Source organism: Bufo gargarizans, chromosome 10, assembly GCF_014858855.1.
Source record: "Bufo gargarizans isolate SCDJY-AF-19 chromosome 10, ASM1485885v1, whole genome shotgun sequence".
Taxonomy (NCBI): Eukaryota; Metazoa; Chordata; class Amphibia; order Anura; family Bufonidae; genus Bufo; species Bufo gargarizans.
In genome coordinates this window covers 118,584,441-118,605,858 of record NC_058089.1, presented here as the reverse complement: position 1 = coordinate 118,605,858, position 21,418 = coordinate 118,584,441, and the positions used below count along the sequence as shown (strand labels likewise).

General features: G+C 45.0%; 1 protein-coding gene across 2 annotated transcripts in view; it reads left to right on the top strand.

Moving 5' to 3' along the window:
* PEPD (peptidase D) overlaps positions 1-21,418 on the top strand; it is a 206,995-nt gene that overhangs the window by 5,040 nt on the left and 180,537 nt on the right. For both annotated transcript variants that reach the window (XM_044270724.1, XM_044270723.1), the window contains exons 2-3: positions 5,416-5,599; positions 7,523-7,650. In XM_044270724.1, the coding sequence (XP_044126659.1) occupies positions 5,416-5,599; positions 7,523-7,650 (312 nt within the window). The remainder of the gene's footprint in view (positions 1-5,415; positions 5,600-7,522; positions 7,651-21,418) is intronic.

Here is a 21,418-nt window from a genome sequence, read left to right as displayed (position 1 = left end):
AGCAGCGCTCTGGTGGCCAGCAACAGAAGCATGGAGGAGGACAAACACGCTGAGGAGTCTGCAGTCCCTCCAACCTTGCTACCTCTAAGGGGGTGAGTGTTCTGGGTGATGTTGTGCTTCTCTCTGCTGATGCACTTATACTAATGTGTTGCAGACAAAACCTAAGAAGGTGGTGACTAAGAGGAAGAATAAGGAATGTGCTCTTTGTAAAGCTGGGTTGTCTTCTGAATGGGAAAAGAGAATGTGTCAGTCCTGTATTAATAAAACGATGGCTGATGAATCGTCATCATTTTATAAAGGTCTTCAGGCACTGGTCAGATCGGAAGTTAATTTTACCCTATCATCTAAAAAAAAGTCTTGGGTGAAAAAGATCCCAAAGTAAGGCGCCATGAGACAGGAACATTATTCATCTGATTCTGATAAAGATGAGATACACCCCTCATTATATGGGCATTCTGACCATTCATCCATATCTTCCCCTGAAGAAGGTGAAATTAGTGGTAGACTATGTTTCCCCATAGAAGACACAAAAAAACTCCTGAAAGCCATGCGTTGAACTATGGGCATTGAGGAGACAAAAGAGCCCCGGTGTATACAGGATATTATGTTTGGGGTGTAGAACACCACAGCACCTTCCCGGTCCATAAAAATGTTTCAGCCTTAATTAAAGAGGAATAAAAAAAACTTACAGGAAGGTGTACATCTCAAAAAATCTCAAGCGTCAATATCCCTTTAAAGAGGAAGATTGTGCTACATGGGATATCCCCCACCCCATAATAGTGGCATCCACAGATGCCCTAATATACCGGAGCTAAACCTGTGGCAGGGGCCGGTGCGGTCACTGTACTCCGGCCCCGCCGCTCACTCACTGCTTTATTGCTTAAACCTTTTATAATAATAACTTTAATTGAAGTTCCGATCCCCAGCCCCATCTGTGCTACTTACTAAATGTAAGGGCAGGGCGGCGGCCGTCCGTCACTCACTGACGTCACGTGCCCGCGCCGCCTACTTCATTTCAATGGCGCCACAAAAAAAACAAAATGACTCAGTGTATATTCTGTTTCTGTATCTCCGTTCCACAAAAAAACATCATCCGTATTTTTTGCGGATCCGTGTTTTTCGGGCCGCACAATACCTACGGTTGTGTGTATGAGCCCTTAGCAAAAGATCGCATTGCGTGGTCATGTTACTTTTGTGATTTGGCCGCACTGTGGCTGCAGTGGGCTGTAATTAAAGTAATTTTCTAAGACTTGAATACTGATGACCTATCCTCTGGACGCTCTAGATAGGTCATCAGTATATGATACCCGGGACCCCCGCCGCTCAGCTGTTTTCCGAAGGCACCGGTGCTCCTGTGAGTGCCGCAGCTTCTCCCTGCTCACCAGACATAGTGCCGTACATTGTATAGTGGCTTTCACTTGAATGGGGCTGAGCTGCTCCTAGGCCATGTGAACAATAGACATGACGTCACCGGGAAAGCGGAGAGAAGACAGCAGCACTACTGCGAGCGCCACTGCCTTCTCAAACTGCTGATTGGCAGGGGTCCCGGGTGTCGGACCCCACAGATCAGATACTGATGACCCATTCAGAGGATATGTCATCAGTCTTAAAGTCTCAGAACACCCCTTTAGACGAATTAGGATCTAACTGTTCAGTCGGTCTGCCTTGTTAATGGCTGCGCAGCACCACCACAATCTCGACACGAGGGCGTCTTCTGGTCTGTACCCTAACAAGTGGCATTTGTTGCAGTTTTGCATTGCATTGGAAAGCCTCAGCATAACTTAAGATACTATAGATTCAAAATCCACACCACAAGTCGATGTATATGATGTGGTGGGGGTAATAGGCTGCAGACAGTCTGACTATTGCCCCTACATCTGTGCTGCGGTCTGGCGCATTGTTCTGCACTGAACGTCCCTGTGTGAACCTGGCTCCGCTCTGTCAGCGATAATAACTGCACGCTCCTCATCCCTTGCTCTGTAAGGACACTTATGTAACCTGGAATGACGTGACCTGCATAAAAGAACGAGGCTGCAACTTCTACGTGACTTCTAATATCCATCTATTTTACATCGGGGAGTACCGAGTTCTTGGTGTAATGAAGCAAGAGATGTGACCGCTCTGTTTTATTTCCAACTAATGTATTAAGGACATAAACAGCAATTCCTCCATGTGTATGTGTCGCTCTTTACCCCTTCATATGCCTCTTGTTTCCAGAACTCGTGGGGAATATAGGTTCTTGCATTCCCCGAGACGCCTGCTTGTAATTACAGTGATTTCTGTCATAGATCAGTATTGGGAATGGTTCTGTATGCTATATTAGTCGGGGTATGTACCCCAAAGCTATAGTTGGGAGTATAAAGTAGTACCTAGGGCAGTCTTATTTTTTTCCCGTGCTTTGCTCCCTGCACTTAGGGAGTCAGATTGGTCGAAGTGGGGGGGGGTTATATTAAAGGGTTGTGTCATGCGGGTTCCAGTATTGGAAAGTAGAAGTCACTTCCCCTCCTTATTGTCTTAGGCTAGGACTACACTGTGACAGTGTGGGATTTTTTGCGACTTGCGCTGCAATCCCATTCATTTTTATGGGATCACTGCTATTCTGCGATCCTGCCAGTGTTGCCATGTAGCCCTATTGTCTCACTTCAGCAAATACCATTTATCATGTAGAGAAAGTTAACACAAGGCATTTACTAATGTATTGTGATTGTCCATATCACCTCCTTTGCTAGCTAGATTCATTTTTCCATCACATTATACACAGCTTGTTTCCATGGTAATGACCACTCTGCAATCCAGTAGTAGTGGTCATGCTTGCACACTATAGGAAAAAGGGCCGGCCTCTCTGGTGGCCAGGACCGTAGGAGTACGAATGCGCAGCAGCTCCTGTCCCCGCCACCTTGTATCTGCGCTGCAGCAATGGCCGCAACCCCTGGAAACGAGCAGGTGTATTATGTGATGGAGAAATGAATCCAGCCAGCAAAGGAGGCAATATGGAGAATCACAATACATTAGTAAGTGCCTTGTATTGAAGGGGTTTTCCAAGACTTGTACACTGATGAACCTATCCTCTGGGTAGTTTATCAGTATTAGATCTGAGGGGGTCCAACACCCGATTAGCTGTTTGAGAAGACATCGGCTCTTGCAGCAGTGCTGCAGCCTTCTCTCAGCTTTTCTTAGGCTGTGTGATGTCACATTCATCAGTCACATGACCTATCCGCAGCTCAGCCTCATTGAAGTGAATGGAGCTGAGCTGCAATACCAAGCACAGCCACTATACAATGTACGGCGCTAAGATTGATGAACTGAGAGAAGGACACGGCGGGGTCCCGGGTGTCAGATAGGTGATCAATATATAAGTCTTGGAAACCCCAACTTTGTCTACATGATCAATGCCATTTTCTGACGTGAGTCAACCCCTTTAAATTGGGTTAGACAGTTTGTAGAGTTTCCCTTTAAAGGGGTTATCCCATCATAATGATCACTGTTAAATCTGTTAATGATTTGACAGTGATCATTTTTGTAAATATACTTTATTAACAAATTCCCACCGATTAGGATAAAATTCACCCCCACTTACCTTATTGTTGTGACTCGGTCTCCCCTGGTTACGACCACCGCTCTTCTCCAAAATCCCGATGGTCGCGCTTGCCCAGAAGACTCCTTCTTTTCTCCCGGCCGGTCCGCTCGCTGTCCTGAACGCGCACGCTGCCGCGCATGCGTGACGGTGACTTCTTCCCGGCCAGAATAGTACAGAGCTGCGTACAAGTCACCATTGCGCATGCGCGGCGGCGTGCGCGTTCAGTCCAGCGCGCGGCACGGCCGGGAGAAGACTTCAATCAAGATGAAGCCCGCCCCCAGCCAGAATCCAGGAAGTGAACGCGCGGTGGCAGCAGGTAAGTTTAAAAACGCAAAGTGGGATAACCCCTTTAAGGCCTTTTTTTTTATTTTATTTTTTTTATTATATAGAGTTGGCGTATTGATAGTGCAGATTCTGCATGGCAGATCCACAACTAGTTACTGCTGAATGCATATGGAGGCTATTGAGTCCTCATTATGTGGATTTCAATGCAGATATAACCTGTTCAATATATAGGGCTGAAATTTTTCCATGTTTCACCTCTAAAAAAAAAAAAAACGCGGCCAATGACGGCATCACAAAACCACAGTGAAAAGCAGCAATGAATGTGGTCTACTATATGTGGTCGACTATAGAAGGTGTGATCCAATGTCCCTCTCTTCCTCCCACGTTGCAATCACAAGGGGCCGGGAAGCTGAGATATAAGGGGCTGCTTGCTGAGGTTCTTCTCGCATAGATGTGCACTAGACGTGATGATCAGCCTTGACTACAGTGAATCCTGTAGCTCTACAGTGTGTGGACCCCTTCAAGTTGCATCCTATGTCATCTTCCTGAAATTTTTCACAAGCGCAGCACTAACGACCCAAATTATCAGCGTCATCAGGATTTACAGTGCTGTCATGAAACCTATGAATGGGCCGGGACCTGCAGCCACCAATGCTCCCATATGACGCTCAAGTCAAATCGTCCTTCTATGTTTCCCATCGTAATTTGTACCTTTTTCAAGGGCAAAGATTAAATAATATTGTTTTAAGAAATTGCTTATAAGGCCTGGACCTCACCCCAGAACTTGACTTAAGTCTGATTTCAGTAGGGGGATAGCTGTTAAGTGCTCAATTATAAAAAACTGGTGGACATGATGCTACCATGCACTATATAGTCACCATTCACCATGCGGTTGGGAAACCCCTTTAAACAGAGACCTACAGCAACTATAGACCCCCTTACTTAATAAAAACCTCCCCTGACCATGATGAGTATGAAGTATTCTCCGTGCCAGTCTGCAAAGAAAAGGGGGTCAGTCAGCACATCCCTAAGCGCAGGTGCACGCTTCCATGGCTAAAAACATAGAGAAACAAGACAATGCAACAGCACCCAGCAAACCAGATAAAGTACAATAATGCCATAGTCACAAACAATATATTATAGTGCTAATGCTACGCTTATTTATAAAGTGAGATGCTTGGCAAATGCATTTGGACCCAGTGGACCCAGCATGTGGAACCAACACTTCCTGAACTTTATGGCTGCCATTATGGCGCATAACAGGTAGCATTTAGTGTTAGGTTCCCGTCTTACAGAGATCGCCTTGACGTTTGGCAGACGGGCTCAAATGGTTTTGTACAAAATGCATTTGCCAAGCATCTCACTTTATAAATTAGCGTAGCATTAGCACTATAATATTTTTTGTGACTTTATCTGGTTTGCAGAGTGCTGTTGCATTGCCTTTTTTCTCCATGGCGCCAGTCTGCAGCCATCACCTGATATCTTCTGTAGTGAATGATTTGCATGAAATACTCTGGAATATTCAGCCGAATCGCTTTGTCTTTGTCTCTTAGACCCTCGTATTGGCTGGGGAATGAAACCCTGAAGGTGCCAGCTGCTCTATTCGCCCTGAACCGAAAACGTCTCTGCGACAGACTGAGAAACAACTGTGATGTCCCCAAAGATGCCATTGTGGTCTTGCAAGGTGGGGAGGAGACCAATAGATACTGCACAGACACTGGCGTCCTCTTCCGTCAGGTGAGCATTTAGCCTTCAGCTGTAATGGCGGCCATGTTGCTTGTCGTCTCAACTACAAGTTGTAAAGCCAGTATTACACTGGCTGATTGCCGGCCAGATCCTCAGTAACGAGCGTTTTTAGGAACACTCGTTAGCAATGATCTGGCAATGTAATACTGCCATCGATTGCCAGATGAACAAGCAAACGCTCGTTCATCGGGGACTCCAGATTTTTGAGCACACTTACAAATCATAGTTTGCCGGCAGCAGGTCATGCTAAGTAATCGCGATCTGCTGCCGGCAAACCACTAGACAGTATGGAAATGAGTGATGGCATTAGTGAACACATCTCCCCATACTGAGGAGGAGATGACTGCATGTAATAGCAGAGGTCTCCTCCACTAACGAGCAGGGAATTGTGGTGAAGAATCGCTTTCATCCTGGCAATCGCCTGTTCCATCGCTCTATGTAATAAAGTCCTAAGGCTGGCCGTAGACATTAGATAGTGTCAGATGAAATCTGGATGAGCAGACATCTAAGAGTCCAGACTAGTGATGAGCAAACTTGTGTTTTCAAGTTCGGCGTACAAAATTCATGTTCGGGTTATCTACGAATTTCGTTATGTATTCCGCTACCACGAACCATAAGTTATCGTCCGTGGTAACGGAATGAATCCATAACGGGATTCTTAGGTAACCTGAACCATGTACGCCGAACTTAAAAACACAAGTTTGTTCATGCCCAGTCCTGACCCTATCCCCCCATCCGCTTGCATACGCAGACTGTAAAGGCAGGTTATCTCCTGAGAACAATGGGATCAGACATGTTGAAATCTGACAACAAGCTCCTTCTAATGGGGGAGTTGGAAGGTCCTAGTTCATGTTACATGGTTGGCCAGTCCTCCCGAAATCGGATGTTAACCTAATGTGTAGGACCAGTTTAATTGTTCATTATAAATTCTATCAATTTCCCTAAGGCCTCATGCACATGACCGTGCCGGTTTTTGTGGTCTGCAAACCGCGGATCCGCAAAAAAAGGAAGCCGTAGATATAAATGCCTATTCTTGTCCGCAAAGCGCGGACAAGAATAGGACGTTATATTTTTTTTGCGGGGCCGCGGAACAGAGCAACGGATGCGGACAGCACACGGAGTGCTGTCCGCGTCTTTCGCGGCCCCATTGAAGTGAATGGGTCCGCATCCGAGCCGCCAAAACGGCGTCTCGGATGTGGACCCAAACAACGGCCGTGTGCATGAGGCCTGAAAGGGACAATTTTACTGGAGAAATTACTTCATTTCTTTTGTGGGATGATTCCTCTAAAAGGGGTTTCCAGGAGGTAAAGGCTGATGACCTATTCTCAGGATAGGTCATCAATATCTAATCACTGGGAGGAATCCGACTCCCAGCACTGCCTCCAGTCAGCTGTGGAAAGTAGGGGCGGCACAGCGAAATCTTTCTCGGCCTGTGATGTCATATCCATCCGTCACATGGCCTTTCAAGTGAATGGGACTGAACTGCAATACCAGACACAGCCACTATACAATGTTTGGCGCTGTGTGTGCCACGCAGCTCCCTTCATAAAGCTGATCAGTGGGGGTCCGACTCATCAGATACTGATGACCTGTCCTGGAGATAGGCCATCAGTATTTAATTTCCAGAAAACCCCTATAAAAGATAAAAAAGACCTTTCTGTAAAGCTCAGTTCATACTTTATTACAGGGTCATGGCCGCTGCGACAAAATCTCTCAGACCCCATGGACTTTCATGGGGCCCAAATTAGTTTCGGTATATTGCTGTAGAGTGCCGTAAAATATTGGAATGCCTGACATCCCCCATTAACTAGTCTGAACAGAGCCAAGTTTTACTTTCTGTTAATGTTGAAGGCGCGTTATATATTTATATGCTGCATGTATGGGTAACGGCAGTTTCCTTGCTTAACCCTTCAGGAGTCCTTCTTTCACTGGGCGTTTGGAGTGACTGAGTCGGGCTGCTACGGAGCCATTGATGTCAATACAGGAAGATCTATTATCTTTGTGCCCAAACTCCCGGAGAGCTACGCCGTGTGGATGGGGAAGTAAGGAATATTAGCTTCTGCTGCAAAGTCTGTTCTGTGTCTCTCTTGTTTTTATGAACAGGGATGTGCTGGTGCAGAACAGAGGCAGGGAGCTGTCAATAGCAATATCCTCTGGTTTTATTGCTAATCTGGGGAGTTTATAACCCCTACAGTGACAGTCGCCAGGACCGAACTACGGCACTGACTGAGTTATCAGCGGATAATCCTATTTATTCAGCGTTATTGTGGTTTTCTCAGCCGGGCACAGATGCAGAATGCAAGTTCAAAACCAGGTCACTAGTCTGATCTTGTGTCCTTAAAGGGGTCCTCTACCATATACACACTTTAGGTTAAAGTGAAAGCAATATTACAACTCATTAGAGCCTTTTTTCCCCCTTTTTGTTTCCTTGTTCTTTTTGCAATCAGACCGTGTTTGTTCCGGACATGGCGCCTGACATCCACATAGAAAACGCTGTGGTTGTGTTGAAAGTTAAAGGGGTTTTGTCACTTCAGCAAGTGGCATTTGTCATGTGGAGAAAGTTAATATAAGGCACTTACTAATGTATTGTGATTGTGCATATTGCCTTCTTTGCTGTCTAAATTCATTTTTCCATCTTATTATACACGGCTCGTTTCCATGGTTACGTCAATGGTGGCCGTGCCTGCACACTATGGGAGAAAGCGCTGGCCTGCCTGGTGACTGGGACCGTGGGAGCGCACATAAGCCGGTGTTTTTTCCTATATTGTGCAAGCATGACCACCACCGATGGATTGCAGGGTGGTCGTAACCATGGAAACGAGCAGTGTATAATGTGATGGAAAAATGAATCTAGCCAGCAAAGGAAGCAGTATATGGACAATCACAATACATTAGTAAATGCCTTGTATTCTCTTTCTCTACATAAAAAAAGCTATTTGCGGAAGTGACACAATCCCTTTAATATCCCCAGTAACCTGTTTTGCTCCAGTGACTTTTGGCTGAGAGACTCTAACTTGGAGGTAACAAACTGCAGTTGCAAAAGTACTGATGCACCTAATAGGGTAAATTACTTAATGAAGCACCCCAGAAATGTGTTATAATGTGCATTTCAAAAATAGCACAATTAAGCACGTTTGGTAAGTGGGAAAAACGCTGAATAGTTGTCCCTAATTTATTATTGACGTGATCCAAAATGCTACCTTACGTTTACTCCTGCCATGAAATGTCCAAAAAATGAAATAAAAAAAATTATCAAAAAGTCATGCACTACCTAATGAAAAATACAGATCCCCCCGCAAAAAATGAGCCCTCACACAGCTCCATGCACATGACTACAGAAAAGTTACAGTGGTCACAATATGGCGATGAAAAGAGTTTTTATTTTTTTATAAGTTTTTACTTTTTTCAGTATTAATACGCAAGAAAAACTATACACATGTGATATCACATAATCGTACTGACCTGGAGAACAAAAGTAACAGGTCAGTTTTACCGCATAGGAAAACCCCATAAAACTTTGGCAGAATGGTGTGTTTTTTATTTTTATTTTTTTAAATTCCACCCAATTTGGAATTGTTTTCCTGCTTCCCTCCACATTGTATGCAACCGTAAATGGTGCCATTAGAAAGTATATCTTGTCTCGCAAAAAACAAGCCTTAATACGGCTATGTGACTAAAACAATAAAAAAGTTATGGCTTTGGGAGGGCTGGGAGTAAAGAAACACACAAAAAATGGAAATTCACCTGGTCTTCAAAGGGTTAAAGCGTACTTGAGTTTTCAAAAAACTTTCGCATAATGGCTGTGCTTCTTTGTACAATCATAACTGTGTAGGAATAGGTCTTTTTTGGTCTTCCCTAATGTCTTTTTGAGCCATTTTATTCCCGGTTTCAGCTGCACAGCTAGATGCATTTCTCTCACAAGCAGGGGGTGTCTCCCTTCTGTGGAATCTGCCAGCACTTTACTGCTGTGCCATAATTTTCCTCACTTCCTACTATTTTTGTTTTCAGATCTAGAGCTCACCGATAAGGAGGGAGAGATCACAGTTATAGACACACAGGAGGCTATTCTAGAAGTAGTTCGTTTATCAGGCTCTGGATATCGGCTAGCTCTGACACCCCCCCACTTCCTGTGAATTGTCTTCTGTGTTTCTGTTACTAGGGACTGATCTTGCCTGACAACAGGCAGAGGACTGCACCATGACTTTACAACTTTTTTCAGGTGGATGCAGGCAGATTTACATCCCCAAAGGGTATATATACTGAGGATTTTCTGCCACAGTATTGCAGTAGCTGCAGTCTAAGGGCTCGTTCACATGACCGTGTGAAGCCCGTGCTGTGGACCGCACCGACCGTGGCCCAGCCGCATGGGGATCGCGGACCCATTCACTTGAATGGGTCTGCGTTCCCTCCGTTCCGCAAAAAGATAGAACATGTTCTATCTTTTTGCGGTGCGGAGGCACGGAACGGACCCCCAGGAAGCACTCTGTAGTGTTCAGTTTCGTGCTTCCGTTCCGCATCTCCAGATTTGCGGACCCATTGAAGTGAATGGGTCCGCATCCGTGATGCGGAATGCACATGGAACGGTGCCCGTGTATTGTGGATCCACAAATGCGACCCACAATACGGCGACGGGCAGCACACGTTCGTGTGAAGTCGCCCTAAGGGCTCATGCACACGACCATTGTTTGGTCGCATTTTTTTGCTGGTCGGGTGTGGACCCATTCACTTCAGTGGGGGCTGCAAAAGATGCGGACAGCACACCTTTTGCTGTCCGCATCCGTTGCTCAGTTCCGTGGTCCCGCAAAAAAATAGAACATGTCGTATTCTTGTCCTTTTTTTTTCTAATCCTGGACAACCCATTTAATCCGTACTAGAATTCCGGGAACGGTCATATTCCATAACTTTCATAATTGCCGATTCGCATTATATACGCCAATAAATTATTAATTTCTCAGACGGAGTCCGGCAGGTGAGGACAGAAGGGCCTGATTCCTAAGAATGAAATTTCGCACTAACTAATGTGTTTTCCTCAATTTGTCTAATTAAAGCTCTGCTGCCATTTACTTCTCATTAATTTTAAATGTCAGAATGACTCAATGCATTGATTGGAGATATTCAGAAAGTGCAACATATTTCGCAACAGATGCTTTGTCGGGTGGGTTCAGCGGCTCTTTAATATAATTATCTTTAAGTGCGTGCGTCCTGTCCTTATCGTGGAGGCATGTGAGCGATCTCATTAATGGGTATTTACATGTAATCCACTAATGGGGAAATGAATGGGATTTATGCATTTGATAAGTAGAGATGTCAACCCAAATTTACAAGCCTCCAATTTACTAAATGTATTTTTTTTAAATGTAAATTTTTTCTGGCTTTGAGTAGAAGTGTTGCCGGGCCTTGCTGTAACCACAGTAAGACGCGACTGGCCAGTGCGTAATCTGTGGAGGAGCCAGGCGATGGTAGCACAGGGGGAAGGGTTGATTGACATTTATTCGCCCCCGGATATTTTTACATTTGTTAGGCCTTATGCTCCCGACTATAGTTTGTCTGCATCCGATCCACATTTTTTGCAGATCGGATGTGGAACCGTTCATTTCAGTCGTGCCGCAAAAAAAGCGGACAGCACGCCGTGTGCTGCCCGCATCCGCACGTTCGAATCTCGACACCACATGTCCTATTCTTGTCTGTTTTGCGGACAAGGATAGGACATTTTTACAGAAGTTAAAACAAATGGCGGCATGCACTCTGCCGGGATCCGTGATTTGTGGACCACAAAACACTTGCGGCCGTGTGAATGAGCCCTAATACTTATAAAAGGAAAATTAAAGGGGGTTATCCCATGATTGTTGTAAAAAATGAAAATCGGACATATAGTCCATGTCAATCTCTTTCTAACAAAGCTAGAACCAGCCCTGCACCTCACATGGATCCAGAGATCTCCACATTCACTGCTGCAATTGCTCTGCTCTGGCAGCTCGTGGGACGTTTCCTTTTTGATGCAGCTGGTGGCAGTTGTGGGATGAAACCAAGCATGTATGTCAACCCCAGCAAGCTAGACAGAGAATTTAGAAAAACGGCAAACAGCAGGTGGGGCTGTACTGTACTGTATTCGGATCAAAGTGATGTTTTTTTGTGGGGCAACCCCTTTAAGGGCATGTTCACACGTTTGTGCTGCCTTGGATCGGAGGGCAGATTTGTTACAAGGGTAATGTTCTTGTCTATAGATTAAATATGGTAAAGTAAGGCCTCTTCCACATGTCGATGAGACACTGATGTGTGCTGTCCACGGTCTCCATGGATAGCGCACACACCCATTGACTATAACGTCTGTATTCACACGTCAGTGGTTTTTCACAGTCCGCGGTGACACCACAGAAGCGCACACTATTTTTGCCTGTGATCACACATCCCTCACACGCATTATAGTCTGTAGGTTGGTGAAAACCACAGACACGACACGGATGTTATCCTTGTTTGGTCAATGGTTTTCAAGATTCTCTAGAAATTCATTTTCAGCTGAGCAGTGTCCATAGAGTACGGATGGCGCAGGGACCAAAAACAATATTTCACGGATGAACCACTGACCAGCTTGCCACGAATGTGTGAAAGAGGCCTAAAGATTTTTAGATTATTTTATCAGATTGAGGACTTGAGTCCGTTTTCTGGCCCTTTACACGAGAATCGCATAGTGACGCTCATTAGTGATGATCTGGCGGTGTAAGTGCACCACCGATTACTTGATGAACTAGGGATTACACTCATTTGTGCGAACACAAATATCCTCCTTTTCCCTTCGCCCATGACAGCACCACGAGAGAGAGGATCCGCCCCCACAGACAGGAAACCTACAGAATAAAAGGGCGGACACTCTCCTCCCAATTCAGTGTGGTTTCCTGTCTCTGGGGAAGCCTGCAGTTTTTCCTTTTAGGTTCCCTCCCTCTGGTGGTGCTTCTACGCTGACCCCTATAGTGGGCTGGATTTCTCTCCGTCCTACCTGCCGTTCCCGGGATTATATTGCGGCATCTCTGGTGCGCTGAAAGGGACAGGCTCAGCAAATCTCTGGAGGGAGTACTTTGTGTGCTGCAGCATGCAGTGCCTGGCGGCATCGGTGATGCGCTAGAGGCACGGACTTCCGGAACCCAGGGGGAGGAGGAGGAGCTTCCGTCAAGTAGTTAGGCCGGGGGGAGCGGCATGTGTCATGTGACCGGTGCGCAGCGTCGAAAGTGACGTCATCACAGAAGCGCCTATGAGAGGGGGGCGCATTGTGGATGGAAAGCTGGCGTCCTAGCAGCGCTCTAGTGCAGTAACAGAAGCAGCGTGGAGGAGGACAAGCACGTGGAAGAGTCTGTAGTCCCTCAGCCTTGGTACCTCTGAGGGGGTGAGTGCTCTGGGCATAACGTTGTGCTTCTCTCTGCTGATGTACTTATATAATATGTAATTTATTACAGACAAAACCTAGGAAGGTGGTGACAAAAAGGAAGAATAAGGAATGTGTTCTTTGTAAAACTGGGTTGTCATCTGAATGGGAGAAGAGGATGTGTCAGCCATGTATTGAAAAAACTGTGGCTGAAGAATCGCCATCTTTTTACAAATGTCTTCAGGCACTAGTCAAATTGGAAGTTAATTCTACCTTATCATCTAAAAAAAGAGTCTAAAATTAGACGACATAATACTGTACAGGAACATAATTTGTCTGATTCTAATAATGACTACATACATTCCTCATTATATGGGCAGTCTGATGATTCATCCCCATCTTCTTCTGAAGAAGCTGAAATTAGTGGTAGATCCTGTTTCCCTATAGAAGACACAGAGAAACTCCTAAAAGCCGTACGTTCAACTATGGGCATTGAAGAGACAAAAGAACCCAGGTCCACCCAGGATATTATGTTTGTGGGGCTAGAATCTAGACACCACAGCACCTTTCCGGTTCATAAAAATGTTTTAGCTTTAATTAAAGGAGAATGGAAAAAAACGAATAGGAAAGTTTACATATCTAAAAATCTTAAACGTAAATATCCCATCAAAGAAGAAGATTGTGCCACATGGGATAAAGCACCGAGAATAGACGTGGCCATTTCTAAAGTATCTGGGAAGACTGCTCTTCCCGTCGATCATATGGGGATATTAAAGGACCCACTGGATAAAAAAAGCTGATACCTTTTTAAAAGGGCTTCTTCATTCAGACCGAGCATAGCCTCTACTTGTACAGCCTGGTCTCTGATAGTATGGCTCTCTGATTTAGAAAATCAATAAAAAAAATTGATGCCCCAGGGAAGAAATCAGCATTGCCAACTATTAAAAAAAAACTGCTGACTTCTTGGCGGACGCTTCAGCTGACTCTGTTAGACTGGCGGCCAGATCTGCCGCTTTGTCTAACTCAGACCGTAGAGCACTCTGCCTAAAAAATTGGGTGGGAGACTTCCCATCTGAAAATAAACTATGTAGGGTCCCTTGTGAACGGGAGTACCTTTTTGGACCAACTCTAGATGACTTACTAGATAAAGTGGCTGACAAAAAGAAAAAATTCCCAGGGTTTCAGAGTTCTTTATCCACCAAAAATAGGCTCAACCGCCCTTTTCGTCCATTTAAAAGTAATCAGGGAGGAGACAAAAAATCCAGAAGGACAGATTTCGTAACCAAAGGAGAGGTAGAAATTACTTTTTCAACCAATCCCTTGGAGACAAAAAGAAGACTAGAAATCATGCCAGAAGTCAGGTAGGGGGCAGATGAAATAATTTTTTCCCTGCCTGGTTCCAGATTTCTTCACATTCATGGATACTAGACACCATTCACAACGGATTAAAATTAGAATTTCGGCTGGCCCCACCAGCAAGATTCTTAATTACAAAAGATCAGGCCTCCGCTCTAGGAAATTCGGCCATGGAAAACGAGGTGCTAAAATTAGTAGAAAAATCTGTTTTAGTGCCAGTAACAAAAGCAGAAGAAGGCGGGAGGTTTTACTGTCCCCTGTTTTTAGGGAAAAAACAGACTGGCCCTTCAAGACAATAATAAACCTAACAAAATGTAACCGCTTTTTACAGATAAAAAAATTCAAAATGGAAACGATAAAATCAGCCATAAACCTTCCTCCTCACTGTTTCATGGCAGTGCTCAATCTCAAAGATGCATGTTATCATGTCCCAATCTTTCTAGAGCATGAAAAATTCTTAAGAGTCGCAGTGAGAATAGGGGGTCACCTTCGACATTTTCAGTTCCAGACTCTACCGTTTGGCCTGTCCATGGCTCCAAGAGTATTTACGAAAATAATTGCAGAAATGGCAGCTTACATAAGGGAAAAAGATTTTCTCTTAATACCATATCTGGACAATTTTTTGATAGTAGGGGGAACAGAAGAAGCTTGCAAAACAGTAGTATTTACAGTATCAGAAAGTTGGGCTGGATTTTGAATCTGGAAAAGTCAAGACCAGATCCCACCAGAAAACAGTCTTTTCTGGGACTGATATTAGATTCTTCCTGCCAGAAATGTTTTTTACCACAGGAAAAAGTTATCCTTGTTCAGGAAAAAAAAATCTGAGATCTGATCAGGAACCCAGTGATCACAATGATGAAGAGAGAGTCTATTTTGGGGTCCCTCACATCATGCATCCCGGCAGTAAGATGGGCACAACTTCACTTGCAGGTACTCCAGTGGGAAATCTTGTCATTCTGGGAGAAGAACGACTCCCTAGATGAAAAAAATAAGATTATTAGACCTTACTCTTCAGAGCTTGAGGTGGTGGATAGAGGAGAAGAATCTGATTCAGGGAGTTCCATGGAAGCTGGAAGACCTGGTATGTCTAACTACTGGGGGTGGGGTGCTCACATCCAAGAGATCTCCCTTCAGGGTCCTTGGAGGGATATCCAGGAAAAAGGATCCTCCAACCTAAAAGAACTAACTGTGGTACGCTTTTGCAATGACCTCTGTCCTCCCAAGAATAAGAGGAAAAGATCTCAGGGTCAGGATAGACAACAAGACAGTAGTCTCGTATCTGGGCAAAAGGTGCAGAACTCTGATGCAGGAAGCCCAGAAAATCCTCCTATTAGCAAAAAAAGAGTGTGCCTCAATCTCAGCAGTACATATCAGAGGCTTGGAAAATGGACAGGCAGACTTTGTAAATCGCCATTTTTTTCAGGGCGAATGGACTCTAGACCAATCAATTTTCAAGAAAATAACGGCCCTCTGAGGACAACCAGACATCGATCTCTTTGCTACTTACCAGAACAGGAAGGTCAAGAGATTCTTCTCCCTAGACTCGGCGGGATCCCTTTGTGGGATAGATGCTTTGCTTCAGAAATTGAGTTTTCCCCTAGCTTATGCCTTTCCCCCTCTTCCCTTGATTCCTCGTGTTTTACGGAAAATCAGTGAAGATGGCGCGAGGGTTATTCTCATTGCCCCATTTTGGCCAAGAAGATCTTTGGTTCACGTGGCACCGAATCATGTCAATTTTGGATGCCTGGGTTCTTCCAGAGAACTGGAATCTATTGATCCAAGGCCCAGTTTTTCACCCCGGCATAAAAAATCTCCATTTAACTGCCTGGAACTTAAAAGGTAGACTTTGCACAGATCCAGATTAATGACCCCTCTTCTGCTCCCATTCATCTAATTTTAGAGTTCCTTCAGAAGGGACTGGATTTTGAGCTAGCAAGTAGTACTTTGAAGGTACACGTTTCGGCTCTGTCAGCTTTGTTTAATTAGGACATAGCAGGGATCCCATAGGTGTCCAGGTTCTTTACAGCAGTAGCCAGATCCACCCAACAACTTCCACTAGACCTCCTCCCTGGGATTTAAACTTAGTGTTAAAGGCTTTAACTCAACCTACATTTGAGCCTTTAAAGACCATCTCCATTAAATGTCTCGCATTGAAGTTGTGCCTTCTAATAGCCTTAAAATCTGCTCGCAGGATTAATGAGATTCAGGCCATCTCCATTAATCCTCCATATACCGCTATTTTAGAGGATAAAGTTTTGATTCGGCCAGACCCGGCTGTTCTTCCAAAAGTCGTTTCCAAATTTCATAGGTCTTAGGATATTGTTTTCTTTACACTGTTTAGAAACCCAGGGTCAGAAAAAGAATAATCTCTTTACTGCCTCGACGTTAGAAGGACCTTGATTAATTACCTATCTCGCACTAAAGACTGGCGCAGATCTTCTTCACTTTTTGTACTCTAAGGAGTGAATAAGGCAAAGGCGGCCACAAAAAGTTCTATAGCTAGGTGGATTGTCTCTGCCATATTCTTTGTCTTATCTTGCTTCCGGGTTGTCTCCTCCGGTGGGTCTTAAGGCACTTTCTACAAGGACAGTTGCTACTTCCTGGGCGGAAAGATCCTCTGTTCCCATAGAGGATATTTGCAGAGCGGCTACCTGGTCTTCTCCTTCAACCTTTTTCAAACACTATCCGCTTGATTTGAACTCCTCTTCTTCGGGGTCGTCCTTTGGGGAAAAGGTGCTTCTTTCTACTCTCCCACCCTGATTTTTCCTCTAATAAATCTCTCATGGTGCTGTCATGGACGAAGGGAAAAATGATTATTACTTACCGGTAATTTGATTTTCCAGAGCCCATGACAGCACCCTTATATTCCCTCCCTATTGGGTTATCTTGATTCTCTTATACTCACACGGGTGTTGCGTAAAAAAATAAAACAATAATGATTAATGCTCACTATGTTGGTGGACTTCCTCCGCTGCTTAGATATCACACTGAATTAGGAGGAGAGTGTCCGCCGTTTTATTCTGTAGGTTTCCTGTCTGTGGGGGCGGATCCTCTCTCTTGTGGTGCTGTCATGGGCTCTGGAAAATTAAATTACCGGTAAGTAATCATAATTTTCCTGACAGCAGATAATGCTGTGTAAACACGATCTGCTGACTGGAAACAACGAGTCAGTATGGAGAAGAGCGGTGCCATTAGTGACGGCGAGCAGCAGATTGTCAGGAAGGAACGCTTCCTTTTAACAATCTGCTGTAATATCCTTGTAAAGGGACCTTTTTAGTGTTTTTTTTTTTTTTTTTTCTCACATTAGGGCGGGTTCACATCACCTGTTTAGCTTTCTGTTCTTCAGATCCTGTTGCATCGTTTGAGCCGTTTCCATCTGAGTTTGGTTTTTTTTAGATGGGGAAAAAAAGTCCTGCATGCAGAACTTTTTTTTTCTGTTTAAAAAACGGATCTCAGACCGAAATGGCTCAAACTGATGCAACAGGATTTTTTTGTAAATAAAAAATGGATCCTATGCAATTCTATGCGTAGTCTCCTAGCGTCCGGTGTATATTATTCAGCCACAACTTGTGCTCTTTTCCTGCTATTTCCTCTTTTTGTTGCCATGAAATCTAAACCAGAGGGGAGAGACGCAGAACAGTCCATCTGTTGACTTGAGAAAACTCTGAGCTTTCTGGGAATGCAGCACTTGATTGGTGCTAATTGACTTGGCTAGAATTGGCTGCTCAGTCACCTTGCCCCAAAACCACACTGCCGTCTTTTTATTTATTTATTTTTGTGTTATCCAGCAGATTGAACACTAGAAACGCGGCTGCTCCCCTGGGTCATCATTATGTACGGCTCTCAGACAATATTTACACTTTTACCTCTTTCCTTCCAGGAAGTCTAAATGTCAGGAACAAAAATGCAGCGACATCTCGCTTGATAACGTCTCCTTTATCCCCAATCCACAAGACAACAATTCATATTGCGTGCAAGATCTGAAAATACCCAAGAAAGCTTAGACGGGAATCATCGTTTTTCTGTAGTGGTCTAGACAGTTCTCGCTGCTCCCGGGTGGAGGATCTGGGGCTTTGCACTGTGTTCAATATGATTTGCACTTCTGGAAGGAAAAGAAGAAAGTAGCCTTATCATTATCTTGTATAATTATTGTTAGATTATATCTAATATGTAACAAAAAAAATCAGTGCAAGATGTATATAGCCAAGCTTTAGATGTGAATAGAGTATAAGTTTGGACGCCATTTGAAATCCAGATAGCAGGGGCGTATTGGCCATAGACCTTACAGGGAAATTTCTCGGTGGCCCGATGCCCATGGGGCCGCTTGAGCCCTCCTCATGGCCGGCCAGTGGAAGTTTTTGGGGATGTATTTTGAGCTGCTGGTGGCAGTATTTTGTGATGGACTGTGGCATTTGGCTCTGTTGGGGTGATATAATGTGCCACAATATGGTATTGCTCGCCCTGCCTTCCATCAATTGTCTAGCCATTTACCCCTTCCTGTCCACACTACCGATCTCTCAGCAGACAATTGGTATCATGCAGGGTTAGCCTCCAGTAACGGGTCGTGGGGCGTCAGCTCAGTCAGGTCTCTTCCAGTGAAAATCCAAGCAATTCTGGTCAGTTCTACCTCTTTGTCCGCTGCCGACACTCCTATGAGGTTCACAGAGGACGAGAAGGCCTTCTGCACAGTCTTGTTACCTGAATCCCGTCATTTCTCCTTCCCTGCCATGTGCCTGGTCTTGGATGAACGTCTTGATTTCTTCCAGTGCCATGATATTGTATAATGTGTCAATGCATACAGCATCTGGACTATGCAAGTTTTGTGATAGGAAATACACTGGTTGACATAAAAAAACAAAAAAAAACACCGCACCCAGATAGAATTATCAGATTGCTGCAAAGCTTGGCAGTTATATCTCAGCCAGATTAGTAAGTGATTACAGATATGGTCTGTTAAGACACTGGGTCTTGCCACAAGAGGGTGTAAAAGTGCTTACCTCAATGTACAATAGAAAGGCTCTCAGTGGCTACTTTTGGGTAGTGTACCTCTTGGTGAGAGATAGTTGACAGCTAGACATACCTCTACGATGCACTTTAAGACATTTTGCCCAGTTGGTAGACTTTTAGAAGGGGCACATCATTGCACTGAGAGAAGTTGGATGGTCGCTTTGACAAATTTTCCCGCCTGCTCTAACCACGCTGTATGGGCATGTTGGGAGTAGTGGTTATGTGAGGGCACATACACATCAGGCTCAGCAACATCAGTAGCGAGGATCGTTTCATCCACCGACAAGCACGCACAGCTCCCACAGTTTTGTTGACATTATCCAGACCCAGGTGGCACCTTCATTATACACCTGTGTCTCTGCCTGGACCATTTCCTGGCACTTAGCAGGTGGAAATTTGATGTCATGCTACTTATTACGTGTCCTGCCACTGACAGACAGCCACCGTCACCCTTGTTTGCAGTGGTGTCCCGAATGAGGAACTTGGACGTTAACCATATCTTCTTCACCGATTTAATCCAGGTTCTGAGATCTGGCGATGGTCAGGTTAGAGTATGGAGGCTTTATGGTGAGCGCTTTACTGTGGAGTGACACACTGCCCCAACTGCTGGTGATGATCTGCGGAGCCATTGCATATGACAGTGGGTCACCCCTAATAGTGATACAAGGACACTGACGGCTCAGCAAAGTGTGCAGGACCCCCTGCCGCCGTGTCTGCTCCTCTCATGGCAGGTCTGACAACTGCTGGTGTGATGATCTGTGGAGCCATTGCATACAACAGTGGGTCACCCGCCCCTAATAGTGATACAAGGACACTGACGGCTCAGCAATATGTGCAGGACCCCCTGCCGCCGTGTCTGCTCCTCTCATGGCAGAGCTGACAACTGGTGGTGATGAACTGGGAGCCATTGCATACAACAGTGGGTCACCCGCCCCTAATAGGGATACAAGGACACTGACGGCTCAGCAATATGTGCAGGACCTCCTGCCGCCACGTGTGCTCCTCTCATGGCAGGCTGACAACTGCTGATGATGATCTGGGAGCCATTGTATATGACAGTTGGTCACCCCTAATAGTGATACAAGGACACTGACGGCTCAGCAATGTGTGCAGGACCTCCTGCCGCCACGTGTGCTCCTCTCGTGGCAGGGCTGACCACTGGCATTTTTCAGCAGGATAATGCTTGCCCACACACGGGAGGGGTTTCCCAGAAATGTCTCCTCCAGATTACAGCACTCCCATGCCCTTCCTAGAGCCTCCTTTCAATTGTACTGCTCTCCCCAATAAAATTCTCCTTTAGCCTTAATATTGGAATCACTTACATTTATCCTCTTTACATTCACACAGAGAAAGTTTCATTCCATTCCAGCAACTCCTCCTTGATGCGTTAATATCTCCGTCAACGAGTGTACATGTGGGAAGGCCCCCTAAATGGATTCCGGGTCCAAAATGTTGTGGCACCCCTGCTGGAATCTGACAGCACCCTGGTTGGGAATTGCTGGCCTAAACTATACCTCTGCAAAGCTGCATTTCCTACAATACAGTGCATATAAGTGCAGCACACGGCAGGCGCTCAGCTGCGCTGTCCCAGTTATCACAGACCTGATCCATTCCAAGCTTTAGGGTCCATTCACACGTCTGTATGTGTTTTGCGGATTCGCAAAACACTGACACCGGCAATATGCGTTCTGCATTTTGCGGACTGCACATCACCGGCACTCTCATAGAAAATGCCTTTTCTTTTCCGCAATTGCGGACAAGAATAGGACATTTTCTATTTTTTTGTGGATCCGGAAGTGCGGATCTGCAAATGCGGACAGCACATTCCGGCCCCATTGAAAATGCAAAATTGCGGAACAGATGCGGACCCGTTTTGCGGACGTGTGAATGGACCCTTAGCCTGCAAATGATCAAATGCACTTTTAGATTTGACAAGAGTATAAGCCTCAAGATCATTCCTCAAGTCCCGCAAGGTTCATTACCATAATACATACAGTGATCTGAGCACTTCGGTCCTGGTCCCAGTCTATAATACTGGCTGCATTCATGCAGATCTTGAAACATCAGTTAAGAAATCCTGTAGGATCAGA